Source organism: Camelus ferus, chromosome 1 (assembly GCF_009834535.1).
Source record: "Camelus ferus isolate YT-003-E chromosome 1, BCGSAC_Cfer_1.0, whole genome shotgun sequence".
In the NCBI taxonomy this organism is placed as follows: domain Eukaryota; kingdom Metazoa; phylum Chordata; class Mammalia; order Artiodactyla; family Camelidae; genus Camelus; species Camelus ferus.
Genome location: NC_045696.1, coordinates 70,050,308 through 70,064,738, shown reverse-complemented (window position 1 = coordinate 70,064,738; position 14,431 = coordinate 70,050,308). Strand labels below are relative to the sequence as shown.

At 41.0% G+C, this 14,431-nt stretch overlaps 1 protein-coding gene and 1 non-coding gene across 6 annotated transcripts in view; both read right to left on the bottom strand.

Moving 5' to 3' along the window:
• The window catches only part of LIPH (lipase H), a 45,104-nt gene that overhangs the window by 21,921 nt on the left and 8,752 nt on the right, over positions 1–14,431 (bottom strand). For all 5 annotated transcript variants that reach the window (XR_004320982.1, XM_032482891.1, XM_014562691.2 and 2 more), the window contains 3 exons: positions 7,157–7,524; positions 5,658–5,766; positions 119–220 (listed from right to left, as the gene is read on the bottom strand). Coding sequence is in view for 4 of the 5 variants with exons in the window: in XM_032482891.1 (XP_032338782.1) it covers positions 119–220; positions 5,658–5,766; positions 7,157–7,524 (579 nt within the window). In the remaining variant the exon portion in view is untranslated. The remainder of the gene's footprint in view (positions 1–118; positions 221–5,657; positions 5,767–7,156; positions 7,525–14,431) is intronic.
• Positions 12,640–12,711, bottom strand: TRNAI-AAU. Its single transcript has one exon. It is a non-coding gene; the product is annotated as a tRNA-Ile (tRNA).

Below are 14,431 nucleotides of genomic sequence, written 5' to 3'. Positions count from 1 at the left end.
CAATATAGGAAAAGAGGGACTCTGGCAGAACCTGATCTGCCTCTGCATGAGGATCCCCTCAGGGGGAGACTCTTTGGGAGTCTGGGGGCTCACTGACCCACCAGGACAGGAATGTTACCATCAATGTCGGAATGGATGACATCAATGAACTGTGCGTCACCGGGATCTAATCTGTCCTCTGGAGGTTTCCCGTTGAATAAAGGGCCCGCAGGGTCCAGACCTGGAAGGAAAACAGAGTCAGCTTGGCAGCCCCACGCCATGAGTCACCTGCAGCCGGGCTTTTGATCCCTCCCCGTGAGAACGGCTCCCAGGCTGCAGGGCACCCTCCGGTGGGCAAGCACTCACATTCCCATCCTGCTTTGTCAGGCTCCTCTCCACAGCCCCGTAGCCTTTTCCCACAGCAGAGGTGGTTACCCTGGCAGTACATCCAGACTCCACAAGGAGGTCTGTTTTGTGCCGGGCTTCACAGCAGGGAATGCACAGACATATGGGGACCAGGACATGGGGATAAACTGGTTCCTCAGGAACAAAGCATCTAAGGGTGCATATAAAAAGCAGACACTATACTTATCTTTATCCCATTTTAAATATTCCAGAAACCTCATTCAACTTTTGTTTCTTGTTGTTACTAAAACTCCTTTACTGTTTCCATTTTAATTCAGTTACTAGTTCACATAGTCCACCACACAGGCCTTGTGAGGGAGGTAGAGTAGCTGTTATCATTCCCATTTTACAAATGAATGAACTGAGGTTCGAGGAGATCAAGTGTCTTAACTAGGACCAGAGCCTCACAATGCAACCACCTCTCTCTGTTGAGCTTTTGATTTCACTGAACTGGATTTGGCAAACTCAGTGGGAAACTGTGAGATCCATTGGTCAGGCCAAGTATTAGACTAGGTAACGAAGAGGGAAATAAAATGGGTGTCAGTACCTGCAGAATTAACCCACCGTATAAATGCCTGAACTGATTTCCTGCCCTTGGTCAACGCCATCTGGATATTCCTCACCATCACTATGAAACAGCCGTAAAAACAAGAGAGCCGCTCCTATGATGATGTAACCACAAACTAAAAACAAAACACCAGAGGATCCAGGAGGCCTTGCTAACTAGAAACTTACCTGGAGAGAAAAAGGTTTCAAGGAATGTCTCCAAGTTTTTATCTATGAAGGTCATTTTAAATGACATCAATCCCTCAGTGCTATGAAATCCAAGAGATGGCATCTTTGTCTCTGCATTCCTGGTTCTAGCCTCAATCTCTCCATTTCTTCTCAGCCAACACCCTTGCTTCTCATGTCTTTATCTGCCTCCTTTTCTTATCTCCCTCTCATTCCCCCCATCCAGTTTTTCTTTCTCTTCTGTCTGCTCCCAACTAAACTGTTGTGGGAGGAGGTGGATCAAAACCCAGGCACCCAAGTCCACAGGATGTTCTCAGCACAGCGTGAGAAACTCACAACGTTGGAAAGAGTTTGCTGGAGAAGCCTCCCCCTCCTCATGTGAAACAGCACCCCTTCCAGTCTGAGAAAATGAATAGTGAGAGCCCCAGCTTGTAGCAGCCTCCAGATCCATGGTGGATAAATCGGTTTACCATGTAAAGTCCAAACCAGGGCAATTTTGAAAGTGATGAGGGTGCTGTTAATAATTATACCAGAACAGAAGACACAAATGGGGACAGTCATGGTAAACTTGGATGTAAGATCCTAGAGATAAGCCATAGCAAATGATCGGCTCCCACTGTCAGCCAAAAATCACAAACTGTCCTAAAAAGCTGCAGATTTTGTGAGCAGAGACCACTGGAGTCAGGTAGATGTGACATGGCACCCTGAACTTTGGGCTAACCAGCTGAGTGAGCTTAGGGAGGTTACTTTACTTCTCTGAACCTCAGTTTCCTTATCTGCAACATGGAGATAGAATTAATTGCTACTTCAGAAGACTTATAAAAGGACTCCTGGATCTGAATCCAGAATATTCTGAGATTATTATAGAATAGAGACAAAATCAGAAAGTGGAACTCTTTCTTGCTGTTCTGCAATCACCAGAAAAGTGTGTAGCTAGTGATCCCTGGCATTGATTGCAAGATTATCCAGTCCGAGAATTTGATGAAAGCTCTGGACCTCTCCCCAGGACAGATGTCAAACATTTTGCATGCAGTTTCAGGGGCTTCTTACTCCCATCCCCAAGGTCACTGTGAACTTGCTAAGGCAGTGCTGTCCAACAGAAATATAATGTAAAAAAAAAAAAAAAGAAATATAATGTGAGCCACATTTATAATTTAAAAATTTTTAGCAACCTCTTAAAAAAGTAAAAAGAAACAAGAAAAATTTTAATAATACATTATATTTAACCCAGTTTATTTAACCCAGTATACCCACAATATTATCATTTAAATAATATTAAAATTTTTGAGATTTTTAAATATTCTTTTTTTGTACCTAGTCTTCAAAATCCAGTGTATGTTTTGAACTTATAGCACATCTCAGTTCATATTAGCATCATTTCAGGTGATCGGTGGCACATGTGGCTCTTGGCTACCATATCAGACAACACAGCTCTATGGTCATTTCTTAAAGTGTGGTGTCCAGACCACCTGCATCTTCTGGTTAAAAGTACAGAATCCTGGACTCTAACCTCAGAGATTCCAATTCAGCAAGTCAGCATTGTATCCGGCACCCCAAGGTGATTTATTGCACCCTGAAGTTTAAGAATCAAATTTAATGTTATCAAATGATGTAGGTACTTGAAATGTTTTTAAATCCATTCTTCTTCTGCCATCTTCTGTTGAAGGAGTTAATGAAAAGTAAAATCCCGAGATGTGCCAGAAGAAAAGCAGAAGGAAGGAAGAAGAGAAGACAAAAAGGGAAATGGGCCCCTTTATTCACAGAACTACGTAGGAGTGTAATATGCGTGCAGTGGTATAATAATGCAGAACTATGGGAAAGAATGACATGACATAGCTGCTCAATAAACAATGAAAAACCTAACAGTCAAACTTTTTACCCTAAGTATTGACCTCTCTCAACCATCAGTACTGTTCTAGGGTGTGATAGCTTAGGAGTGAATATAATTTGAACTTAATGCATGTTTAGAAGGGGTCTAAAATTCAGAACCAGGCAGACCCATCTCCTCTGACCTTAAATATAGTCCTAAAGTCCATTGCTTGAGGAAACTGGATCCCAAAGGTTACAGGTGGAGGAGTTTTGAAGTGTGTCCATATTCCACTGGAGATCAAAGAAGCCCAACTGAAAGAATTGTGGCAAGACTGACTGACATGACAACTGTGGACGGAGCAAAAATTCTTTTTGTAAGGGCTTTCTGAAAGATTATGATTCAAACATTGGGAGACAGAAGGTGATGGATGGTGGAAGGAATCAGAACATGTGAAATATTTAGCCTATATATCACATAATTTTAAAAAACCCTTACACTTAAAAAAAAAAAAAAGGAGGGGAGGATGGGAGAGAAGCAGCAGCCATTCTGGCCTAGATAATTAGCAAGCAGAACCACCCGACGCTCGGGAGCTGGGACAGGATTGTGTCCTTGGGTAACAGGTGGTATTCCTGTTCCACAGCGTGGTGATCCCACTCAGGCAAGGCAGTGGGAGGTGAGCGGGGAAGAGAAACGCTTTACTCCTATAACAGCTCTCAGGGACAGGTGAGACTGACCTTGGGCTCCGAGATGATGAGGAATTGGGAGACCATGGGGCAGTCAGAGAAGACAGAACTTTGAGCTGTGGTCTGTTGGCTAAGTCCAGGCCACAGAGTAGGGCCAGAAGGGAGGCTGGCTTGGGGAATTTCCATGGTCAGAGACCAGGTTACAGTGCATTCACATTCAAAGTAGTCAAGGAAACAGGTTCGCTGGGAGGCTGAATTGCAAAATGGCAGAGGGTGGTGTTTGCCGGTAGAATACGGTAGTCACGGCAGTCGTGGGCTAGAGGAACGCCCCTGCCCCGGCACCAGCACAGCCCTGGAGAGAGCAGATTTTGCTTATCTTTTATTTTGTGTGTGTGGTGGCGGGGCGAAGGGTGGGAGGAGGCAGGTAATTAGGTCTATTTATTTATTTACTTTAAGAGGAAGTGCTAGGGATTGAACCCAGGACCTCATGCATGCTGAGCTATACCCTCCTCCCTTAGGTTTTGCTTATCTCCTCCCAGACTTTGTGGTTAGTGATGTCAGGTCAGTAGCTTAAAATCAGCCACAGAGGGAGTAGGTACACCATGGAAATGCAGTATATACGCAAATGCTATAAATCCGAACCTTTTTTTCCCCTCTTTTCTTTTCCTTCCTTTTTTCTCTTCTTTTTTCTTTCTTCCTCCATCCCTCCCTCTCTTTCTTTCCTTTTTTTCTTTCTTTCGAGGATCAACTGCAAACACAACACTGGGAAAGGTCCTACACACCAGAAGAGAAACTCCCAATAGATAAGGAAAACAAGCAAACTCAAGTCATCTATCCTTTGTACACAGAAAGGAAAGTAAACTTTTAAAAAATAAAGACATTATAGTAATCATTTTAAAAACTAAGAAAGAACTTTGCTTCCCTAGGAATGCAGGTAAATAAGATGAGGGCAACCTTAACCTTTGGGGTGAAAGTGAGAAAAAAAATAGCCAGGAAAAAGAATGTGATCTCAAGTATCAGGGCTAGAAGAGACACCAGTGTGTGTGTGTGTGTGTGTGTGTGTGTGTGTGTGTGTGTGTGTGTGTGTGTGTGTGTGTGTGTGTGTGTGTGTGTGTGTGTGTGTGTGTGTGTGTGTGTGTGTGTGTGTGTGTGTGTGTGTGTGTGTGTGTGTGTGTGTATGTGTGTGTGTGTGTGAGAGAGAGAGAGAGAGAGAGAGAGAAAGGGACTGAGAGAAAGAGGGACTGAAAGAGAGAGAGAGTCTTGCCCAGGGCCACCTGTCAAGTTAAGCAGCACATTCAAACTTGTGGCTCTAAAAGGTTACCTCCCAAATGTAGTGGATTTGAATCATTTACCTCTCCCCTCCCTCTGTTCGCTTCTACCTTCGAGATTCCCTAGATTTGAAATGGCTATCCCAGCATCAGGATCGGTTCTGGGAAAGGTAACGGATGCCAAAAGTCTTGGGTCTCTGAAAGAGAAAGCCTCCCTCAGACCTTCATCCATAGCGGTGGAAAGTTACAGAGCAAATGAACCCAGCAAGGGAATCTTCAGAGTTTTACCTGCTGTGTTTCTGAGGATTTTCATTCAGCTTTGTTCTGAAAGCTGATATTCAGCGAGTAAGCCCCAGCCATCAAAATTCCCATCTCCTTTTCCTACCATGAGACTCCAGCTATGCCTGGGGACATATTAGATATGTAGCTCAAATCATCCTGGATTAAATGAAAGGAAGAAGGCTCTCTGCTTGGGGCACACAGATCAAATCCCCATGGGACATAGCTGTTTTTGTAGCCATAAGAAAAATATAGTCACCAGCAATCTTTACTATGGCAGATACAATTTACAAAGTGCTTTGCACATAATGTATGAAATAACCAATTTAATATTACTAAGGTCAGTATTACTATGTTCTTCCCTTTGCACAAGAGGACGTTTGCTCAGAGAGGTTAAGTAACTGGCTTTGAACCCAAGGACTTGGATGGCCTGCATCATGCTCCCCCAGGGAACACCTCCCCCAGGCCTGCTACCCTGTGCCCATTCACAGGAAGCCTTACCTGTAATTCTCCCCAGCTGGCCATTGTACATCTTTCCAACAAACCCAGCTATGTGGGCACCTAGACTTACTCCAATCATGTAAATGTCATCAAGAGAAGCTTCTCCTGCCTGGAATTTCAAGAGGTCCGTCAGTATAAATTGTGACAGTCCTGGGGAGTTGACAACATTTAGAGAAATTTCCTTAACTGTTGACTTTGGGGAAACATTTCTAAGCACCTTATATCCATTATCTTATGGAAATGTCACAACAGCTCCACAAATTAAGTGGTGTTCTTTTGATTATGCAGAGGAGGAAACTGAACCCAGGGTTGAAGTCATCTGCCAAGGTCAGGCAGTTGGGGAGGGGACAAGGCAGGATTCAAACCAGTCAGTCCAGCTCCAAACCTGTGCATTAACCTTTATGCCATAGTGTCTCCATTCACTCTTCTGCTAGAATCCAAGCCAAGAAGACATCTTTAAGACCTTCCCAATTGAGGAGAAGGGCAACAAAACATTTTGATGAACTCCTTCATCTTCATGCTGGCTCAATTAATGAGGAAAGGAAAGAAGGAAAAGGGGCGGAGCTGATTGCTAAGAAAGCTGGTCATGAGTAATTTTATTTATTAATTTTTAAATTTAAGTTTAAATTTTTAAGTTTTTACCTAACGTTCTTTCTTTCTTTCTTTCTTGCTTTCTTGCTTTCTCTCTCTCTCTCCTTTCTTTCTCTCTCTCTCCTTTCTTTCTTTCTTTCTTTCTTTCTTTCTTTCTTTCTTTCTTTCTTTCTTTATTTATTTATTTATTTATTTATTTATTTTTAATGAGTCATTTTAATACTCACTTTCCCAAGAGCTGTGGCTTTGATGGGCAGCTCATGTAAAATTTATGTCACCCCTGGCTACCAGATGTAATTCTCTGAAATAGTCCTGATACCAAGTCATTTTTAATTTCATGAAAGGGGAAATTCATGAGATAGATTACTAAATTAACTTTAAGATTTATTTCATCTTTCTAAGTCTCTTCTGAAAAGATAAATCATACCCACACACAAATCTTTCATAAGACCATGTGTATCAGTTTTGGTTTTGGATAATCTGGTCACTAACCTTTTGGCATTTCTAAGAAAAGGAGGAGCTATAGAAGTTGAGGAAACTCTAGGCATTGAAGCCAGGAAACCCCTAGACAGACCCTCTTCTACCCATAAGATATCTTTATGTGAGTTAGAAAAAGATGCCCCTTCTTCAGGACACTCTGCCGTCATTCACTAGAAAATTATAGATATATAAATCTACAATGTCTACAGTGACAATGGTGCTCTTAGATGGGTTCCCTGTGCAGTGCACAACCTGCACAACCATACCTATGGGGCTTAACTCCAGCTCTTCCCTTCACCTTTCCTGAGGCCTTTTCAGATTTGCAAAATAGTCCTCCTATTCACTGTAGATATCTCTTGGCTTCAAATATCCAGATAATGAGCCAGTTTCAACTTGGCCCAGAATTATCTAAAAGAATTCTCCCTTACCAGCATTTGGTCGATAAATTCCTTCAAGACTATTGCTACTTTTCTGGTCTTACTAGAGGCATGGTTGTATATTACAGTCGTTGCTCCTCGATTCCAATCTACGACAACCACGTTCATGTCTTCGACAGAGAGCAAACCCTCTACTAAGTCCCCTATCCAAACTGGAGGGGAACCTGTTGGCCTGAATCCATGGACAATGAAGGTCGTTTTCTTGGTCATGTTCAAGTTCCCCAAAGCTGTGGAGTTGATGGCTTGTGCACAGGTAGGGTTTCTTCTTGTGTAGAGCATCAACTTCACATTTAGTCCTGTGCCAACCACTGCACTGTGAAAGCTCAGTTTGGTGAATGAAGGACATTCTTCATCTGTGTCTGAAAATAAAAGTTAGAGGACATTGTGAGGGTTCTTTCCTGAGCTGGGCATTAAGCAAGAGTGATATCCTGGTCATACAACTCAATTAAAAAACAAACAAACAAACCCCAATCCAAAAATGGGCAGAAGACCTAAACAGACATTTCTCCATTGAAGATATACAGACGGCCAATAGGCATCTGAAAAGATGCCCAATATCGCTAGTTATCAGAGAACTGCAAATCAAAACTGCAATGAGGTATCACTTCATACCAGTCAGAATGGCCATCATCAAACAGTCCACAAACAATAAATGCTGGAGAGGGTGTGGAGAAAAGGGGAACCCTCCTACAGTGTTAGTAGGAATTAGTTAGTGGTGCAGCCACTATGAAAAACAGTATGGAGACTCCTTATAAAACTAAAAATAGAGTTATCATATGATCCAGCAGTACCACTCCTGGGCATATTTCCAGAGAAAACTCCAATTTGAAAAGATACATGCACCCCAGTGTTCATAGCAGCACTATTTACAATAGCCAAGACAGGGAAGCAAACTAAATGTCCACCAACAGATGACTGGATAGAGAAATGTGGCATATGTATACAATGGAATACTACTCAGCTATGAAAAAGAATAAAATCATGCCATTTGTAGTAACATGGATGGACCTAGAGATTATCATACTAGGTGAAGTAAGGCAGACAGAAAAAGACAAATACCATATGATACCACTTATATGTGGAATCTAAAAAAAAATGACACAAATGAACTTATTTACAAAATAGGAACAGACTCACAGACATAGAAAACAAATTTATGGCTACCAAAGGGAGAAGTGGGAGGAGGGATAAATTGGGAGTTTGAGATTTGCAGACACTATTATATATAAAATAGATAAACAAGGTCCTACTGTATCGTACAAGGATATTAAACAGTTTATAATAACCTATAATGAAAAGAATATGAAAAAGAATATAGATACATGTATGACTGAATCACCATACTGTACGCTAGAAACTAACACAACATTGTAAATCAACTACAATTTTAAAGGGCTGGGGGGAGCGGGAGGAGAAGCAAATGGGCAAAGAGAAAAAAAAAAAAAAGAGTACTGTCCTACACCAATTGGAGTTCTTTCTATGTGCCTTATAGCACCTAGCAAGAGGCTGGATCTAGTTGAATGAAGTTGCAAAGTCACACCTGATTCAGAGTTCATAAGTAGCGACATCTTTTTCACCAAGAAAACCATTTTTTCCAAATCCTACCCTCTTTCAAGTTCTAAACTAAAAGTCACCTCAGTGAAGCCTTCTCCAACTCTCATAGCCATAAATACTGTCTATTCTTCAACCCAGAACTCCCCAAACTGCACTTAATTGACAGTACAATGAAAATACTTTCAGGGATGTATTATGGGTATTTAGGTACATGTGTGTCTATCCCGCTAGACCACAGTCTCCTTGAAATGATGTCTTATAATTTTGTGTATCCCTCACAGTGCCCAGCATATGGTAGAGGACTCAATAATAAATCTACATGGTTCAAGCACTTCTTTCTTTGTCTGCAGAGCCCACCTGGGGTGGTGGTGGAAAGAATGATGTGAATTGCTCCATGCGTTTCAGAACATCTGAAACTGTTAACCATGGTAGCCTTTCTTGGACCCTCTCCTTCTTTGCTCAAGCATCACCTTTAAGCATTCATCCTTCTGAATAAGTTCTAAGAATGGCCTTAGAAGAAAGGTTGGGGATGTGAGAGGAACAACTTAAGATGAGCCTGTGCATCTTGTTATGGCAGAAATTAAGAGAGAGTGTTTCAAAACATGTCCCAAGGACATAGGAGCCAGCTTGATGTGGCTTCTACTGACAGATCTGGAATAATTTGAGGACAAAATAGTTAAGGACAGTAATGAATTATAGGCCTTTGAAAAACATTGGGAATCCATGATTCCATAACAAATAAATATATAAATAAACAAAGAAACAATACATACATGGAGAAGAGAGGAGGACTCTTTCTTACAATATAATGCTGAATGCAAACTGATAAATGAAGAGTGAATACTGGAGTTGAAACATCATTTTGCAATCATCATAATAAGGATTGTTTAGGCAAGAATTGTCAGTGGATGCTAAATCGAGGTTGGAATGGGGATGTGGATCTTGAGGAGAAACATAATATTTGTATGGTTTTAAAGTGTCTCCCACAGATTGCTTATTAGTGATTAGGGGAGAAAATAGTAACTATAAGATGGAGAAATTGAACAACACCTTGACTAGGTTATCAAACTTGACATCACCAATGAGGAGCAGATGGACATCACATGCCTATAGCTGTAACACTGAGGACACAGCATCCCCTGTGTAGTGTTCCGGGGGGAACGCATAGCCAGACTCTAACCAGGGGGGAAATCAGACAAAAATAAAATGAGGAGTATTCTTTTTTTTTTTTTTTTTAAAGAACCTGTGTTCTTAAAAGAAAGGTCAATGTCATAAATGACAAAGAAGGGCCATATAAATGTTCTAGATTAAAGGAGATTAAGGAAACAGCATAAATATAGGCAATCTCTGGTCTCAGATTGGATTCTATAATGGGAAAAAAATGCTATAAAATAAATTATTGGCTCAATTGACAAAATTGGCATATGGACACTAAATTAAATGAAAAGTATAGTATCAGTGTTAAATTAACTGAGGTTGATAACTGTACCATGGTTATATAAGAGAAAATCCTGATTCTCAGGAAATACAACTGAAGTATTTATAAGTAAATGCCAAATTTATTCTCAAATGGTTCAGAAAAAAATATGGGATGGATAAATAGATAGGAAATGATAAAGCATATGTAACAAAATGTTAATAGATAAATCTGTAAAGGGTTATTGGTGTTCTGTGTCTGTTTTTTCAAATTCCTGCAGCTTTCCTGCAAGTTTAAAATTCTTTCCAAATAGAAAGCTTAAATAAAAGGAAGAAGAAAGGGCACAGGGCCATATCAGTGATTTACAAAACAGGAGGGAGGTGGAGGGTTTTGATATCAGAAAACAAAAGTAGATAGGCAGGCTGAGGCTTCTGCTAGACAGGGAAGAGGGAGCTGGAAATAAACTGAAGGTCAAGTTACAAGATGAAAGAGAAAGTAGGGAAGAAGGAGGGCTTTGGAGCCCTTGGGTACTAAGACAGAGTGTTAATTTTTGCAACATTATCTAAGGCCTTGATGAAGAACCATCATCGAATACAAGTTAAAAGTAAACCTTCGATTGACATTGGTATCCAGACACAATAATATAATGATTGGGAAAACTATTTTTTTTAATTATAATAATTATTTAAAACTGTGGTGTGACTCACTCTCCCACCTCCTGCTAGAGAGAGAAGAGCCAGGTAGGAGGTGAACTGGAGGAACAGACAAGCCCCAGCTCCAAGCTGGAGATGGTCCTTCAGGGTATTCAGGAGAGGGGCAAGACCTTACAGATGATCATTCTTCAGCAGAGGGAACAGAAGGGGAAGACAGTTGACCTGCAACTGGCCAAAAGGACACAAATGTGCCCTGGGAAACACTGTCCTGACTTCTTCCACTAAGAAAGCAGGACCCATTTATTTGCCCTGGGCCCCTATTCTCAATGACTCTGCACTTGCACACCCAGGAATTGCTCCTCCCTTATTCTGAGCTGCAGAGTGGCCTTAAGCCTGGGGTCTCTATCCTTCCTTAATAACCGGGACCCTTTCATGTATGCTTTTATTCGAAACTTCTTGCAGAGGCTCTGGTACTCAGGAGTGAGTGAACTTCCAAAACAGAATGAGCCAAAGAAGCCCAAAGAAGTTAAAAATTAAGGAGGCTTTGAAATCCCTCACTCTAGAAAAGACGTGGTTAAAAATTGAGCCCCAAACTCACACATTCCTCCTTTTACTCTATACTGTCTGGTAGCTTGTGCAGTAAGGCATGCTCACAATGTAAAATTGTCTTTTTCTTTTTCCCCCAGCTTTTTTGAGATATAATTGACAAATAACCTTGTGTGAGTTTAAGGTGTACAACATGATGATTTCTTAATACATGTATGTAGTAAGAAATGATTATCCCAATAAGGTTACTTAACACATCCATCGCCTCACATTGTTACCTCTTGTGTGTGTGTGTGTGTCCATGTGTGTGAGATGAGAACATTTAAGATCTACTCTCTTAGCAAATTTCAAATATCCAGTACCATATTGTTAACTATAGTCACCATGCTGTGCACTAGACGCCCAGAACTTACTCATCTATGTAAACATTTTCTCCATCTGTTGGCCCCTTTTATTTTTCTCTTCCTGTGGATCACTTGCTCTCTCAGAACATGGACTGAAACCGATCTGGTGCTTGTAGAGCAAGTCCCAGAGTAAATAATTGACTGTTTAATTAGTCATTTTATTGAGCAGGCGGAGTCACGGGGTAGGGCTGAGCCTCTGGGTCTTAGCCATCAGTAAAGCTGGGTTTTGTTCCTGGTTATGACTGACTCACCAGGTGGCCTGGAGAAATTGTGTCATCTTTCACTTGCCACCTACCTGCCCAAGAGAGGAATGTGGCAGAGATTAATTGTGAATGAGGCCCTTTCCAAAGAAGGGGACTGTTTAATTAATGTTTGTTCATTTTGAGCCAAATGAGGAATATTAGGTCAATGTGCCACACATATCTGAGTCCTTGGAAGACTCAGGGAGGTGTCCTGAAGCGTGGAGTCAGAGTTATTTTTCAGCAGAAACTGCCAACTTTAACATCTATGGAATGGTTCAACCAAGCTTTTTGACTTGCTGCGTTTTTACCAGGAGCCCTCAAAATTAACAGTTACTGAAAAGCAAGAAGGACAGAACAAATGGATTTTTATTTTTCATTTGATGAAACCACCCTGACTTCAAGTATTTTTAAATGTCTTAGTTATTTTTATAATGGCATTATGCTCTGGAAAAGGCCATTGCTTTTGCTGTGTGGATTGTCCCTGTCTCTTTTCTTTGGGTTTTTTTGTTTTTGGTTTTTTTGTCCCATTTATGTATCTTTCTCATACTGGGAAGTTTACAGCCTGCTTTAGTTTTCCTGGTGTTGACTTTTATTTTATTTTATTTTATTTTTTATTTATTGTGGGGTAGGGGGAAGTAATTAGGTTTATTTATTAAAATGGAGGTACTGGGGATCGAACCCAGGACCTTGTGCGTATTAAGCACACACTCTACCACTGAACTGTACCCTCCCCTACTCCCTTATAACTTTAGTTGAAATACTTAGATAAGTGTAGGCTGTAGGTCAGAAGGAGACTACATGCAGAACTGCTCCGGACTTAGGTATATTTATTCAGATTTAATTTTCCTCCAATGTGAACTCCTGGTAAGGAGTTTTGGGCATCTGGAAACTGTATTTCAGACTACTGTGTATGTTTAACTTCTGCCTGCTACTGACCTTTGTCAGAACAGCTGTCTTTCCCTACTCTGCTCCCATTCTTGCTTTGATAACTCAAGACGATGTCTAATGACCCTCCATTATAAATGATGAGGGTGTTAGCACACTCAGTACTTCTCCCTACTGACCCAGTGTCTACCTCCTGATTTTTATTCATTATAAAATTACTTTTAGTTCATCTGGTGATTCCTTTTTCAGTTTAAAAATAAGTATTTAAGCTTTTATGTACTGGTGCATCAGTCACAGAGTTTCTGTTCTATTTACTGTATCTGTTCCAGCTCCTCATTCCCAACCAAGAAAAATGAGAAAGTTACGGCACTTACAGTGCCCCTTATACCCTCCTTGACCCCTCCTGCAGAACACACACATACGTACACTCACACAAACACACACACAGATGTGTCTTCATTGTCAAAATACAGTCAATCCTCATTATTTGTAGATTTTGTATTTGTGAAATCACCTACCCGTTAAAATTTATTTGTAACCCCCCAAATCAAGCATTTGTCACCTCCAGCTCTGCAGCCTGGTAGTTTGGCTATGCCTTATCCAGGGGCATCCACTTCACTCCATAGGATGGAGGGCCCCGTTTCTCCTTTTCCCTTCAGTGATTTCTCTCCTGCCTCCTCCTCCTCCCTGGTGGCAGATAGACCCTCCCACTTGGGGAGAGGTCAGCAGGAGACCTCTAGTTTACATTAGGAGAAAATGATTTGGCCTCCGCTTTCTCAAATCCAACTATGCCAACAATAAAGCCGATACTTTGAGCCCTGTGTCAATTTCTCAATTGGCTGAAACTCAAGAGGGAAGAGTAGTGTGATTGCCACTCAGACTACAGCAGCAGACTGGAAACCCCTTGAGGGCAGAAACTGTTTCTTATTTTTAGTAAATTAAAAAATTGCATAGTATTTAACACATGTAAAAGAAGAATGCAAAATGTCTATAAAAGATAAAACACAGTAATAAACACTCTAAGTACCAAAAAAACTAAATGTGTTTGAACCCTTCACATCAACACGTGAGGGGCTTCTGCAGTCATTCACACACACATAGTCACATGCAGAGCGGCAAAAAACAACTGAGTTGCCCCACACGCCACTCACAGCTGAGGTTAAACAGAGCAACGCTCCGCCTTCTGGTTTCAGTTCTCATAACAAATGTCCTTTTCCCGGCCTATTCACTGCCATGTTTTTTGCTTCTTGTGCCTTTTCTTGGTGATTTCACTCTTTAAAATCCCCCAAACATAGTCCTGGAGTGCTGGCTGGTGTTTCTAAACTCAAGAAGGCTGTGATGTACCTTACAGAGAAAATGCAAGTATTAGATAAATTTTGTTTAAGTATGAGTTATAGTGCTGACCATAAGTTCGATGTTAATGAATCAACAATATATATTAGCTAAGGTGTCTTTAAACAGAAACACACACAAAATAAGATTACATATTGACTGGTCAACAAAAATGTAACCAGAGCCCACCAGAATCTAGCCCTGTATTTCCCCAGGAGCAGTGGTTCATGAGC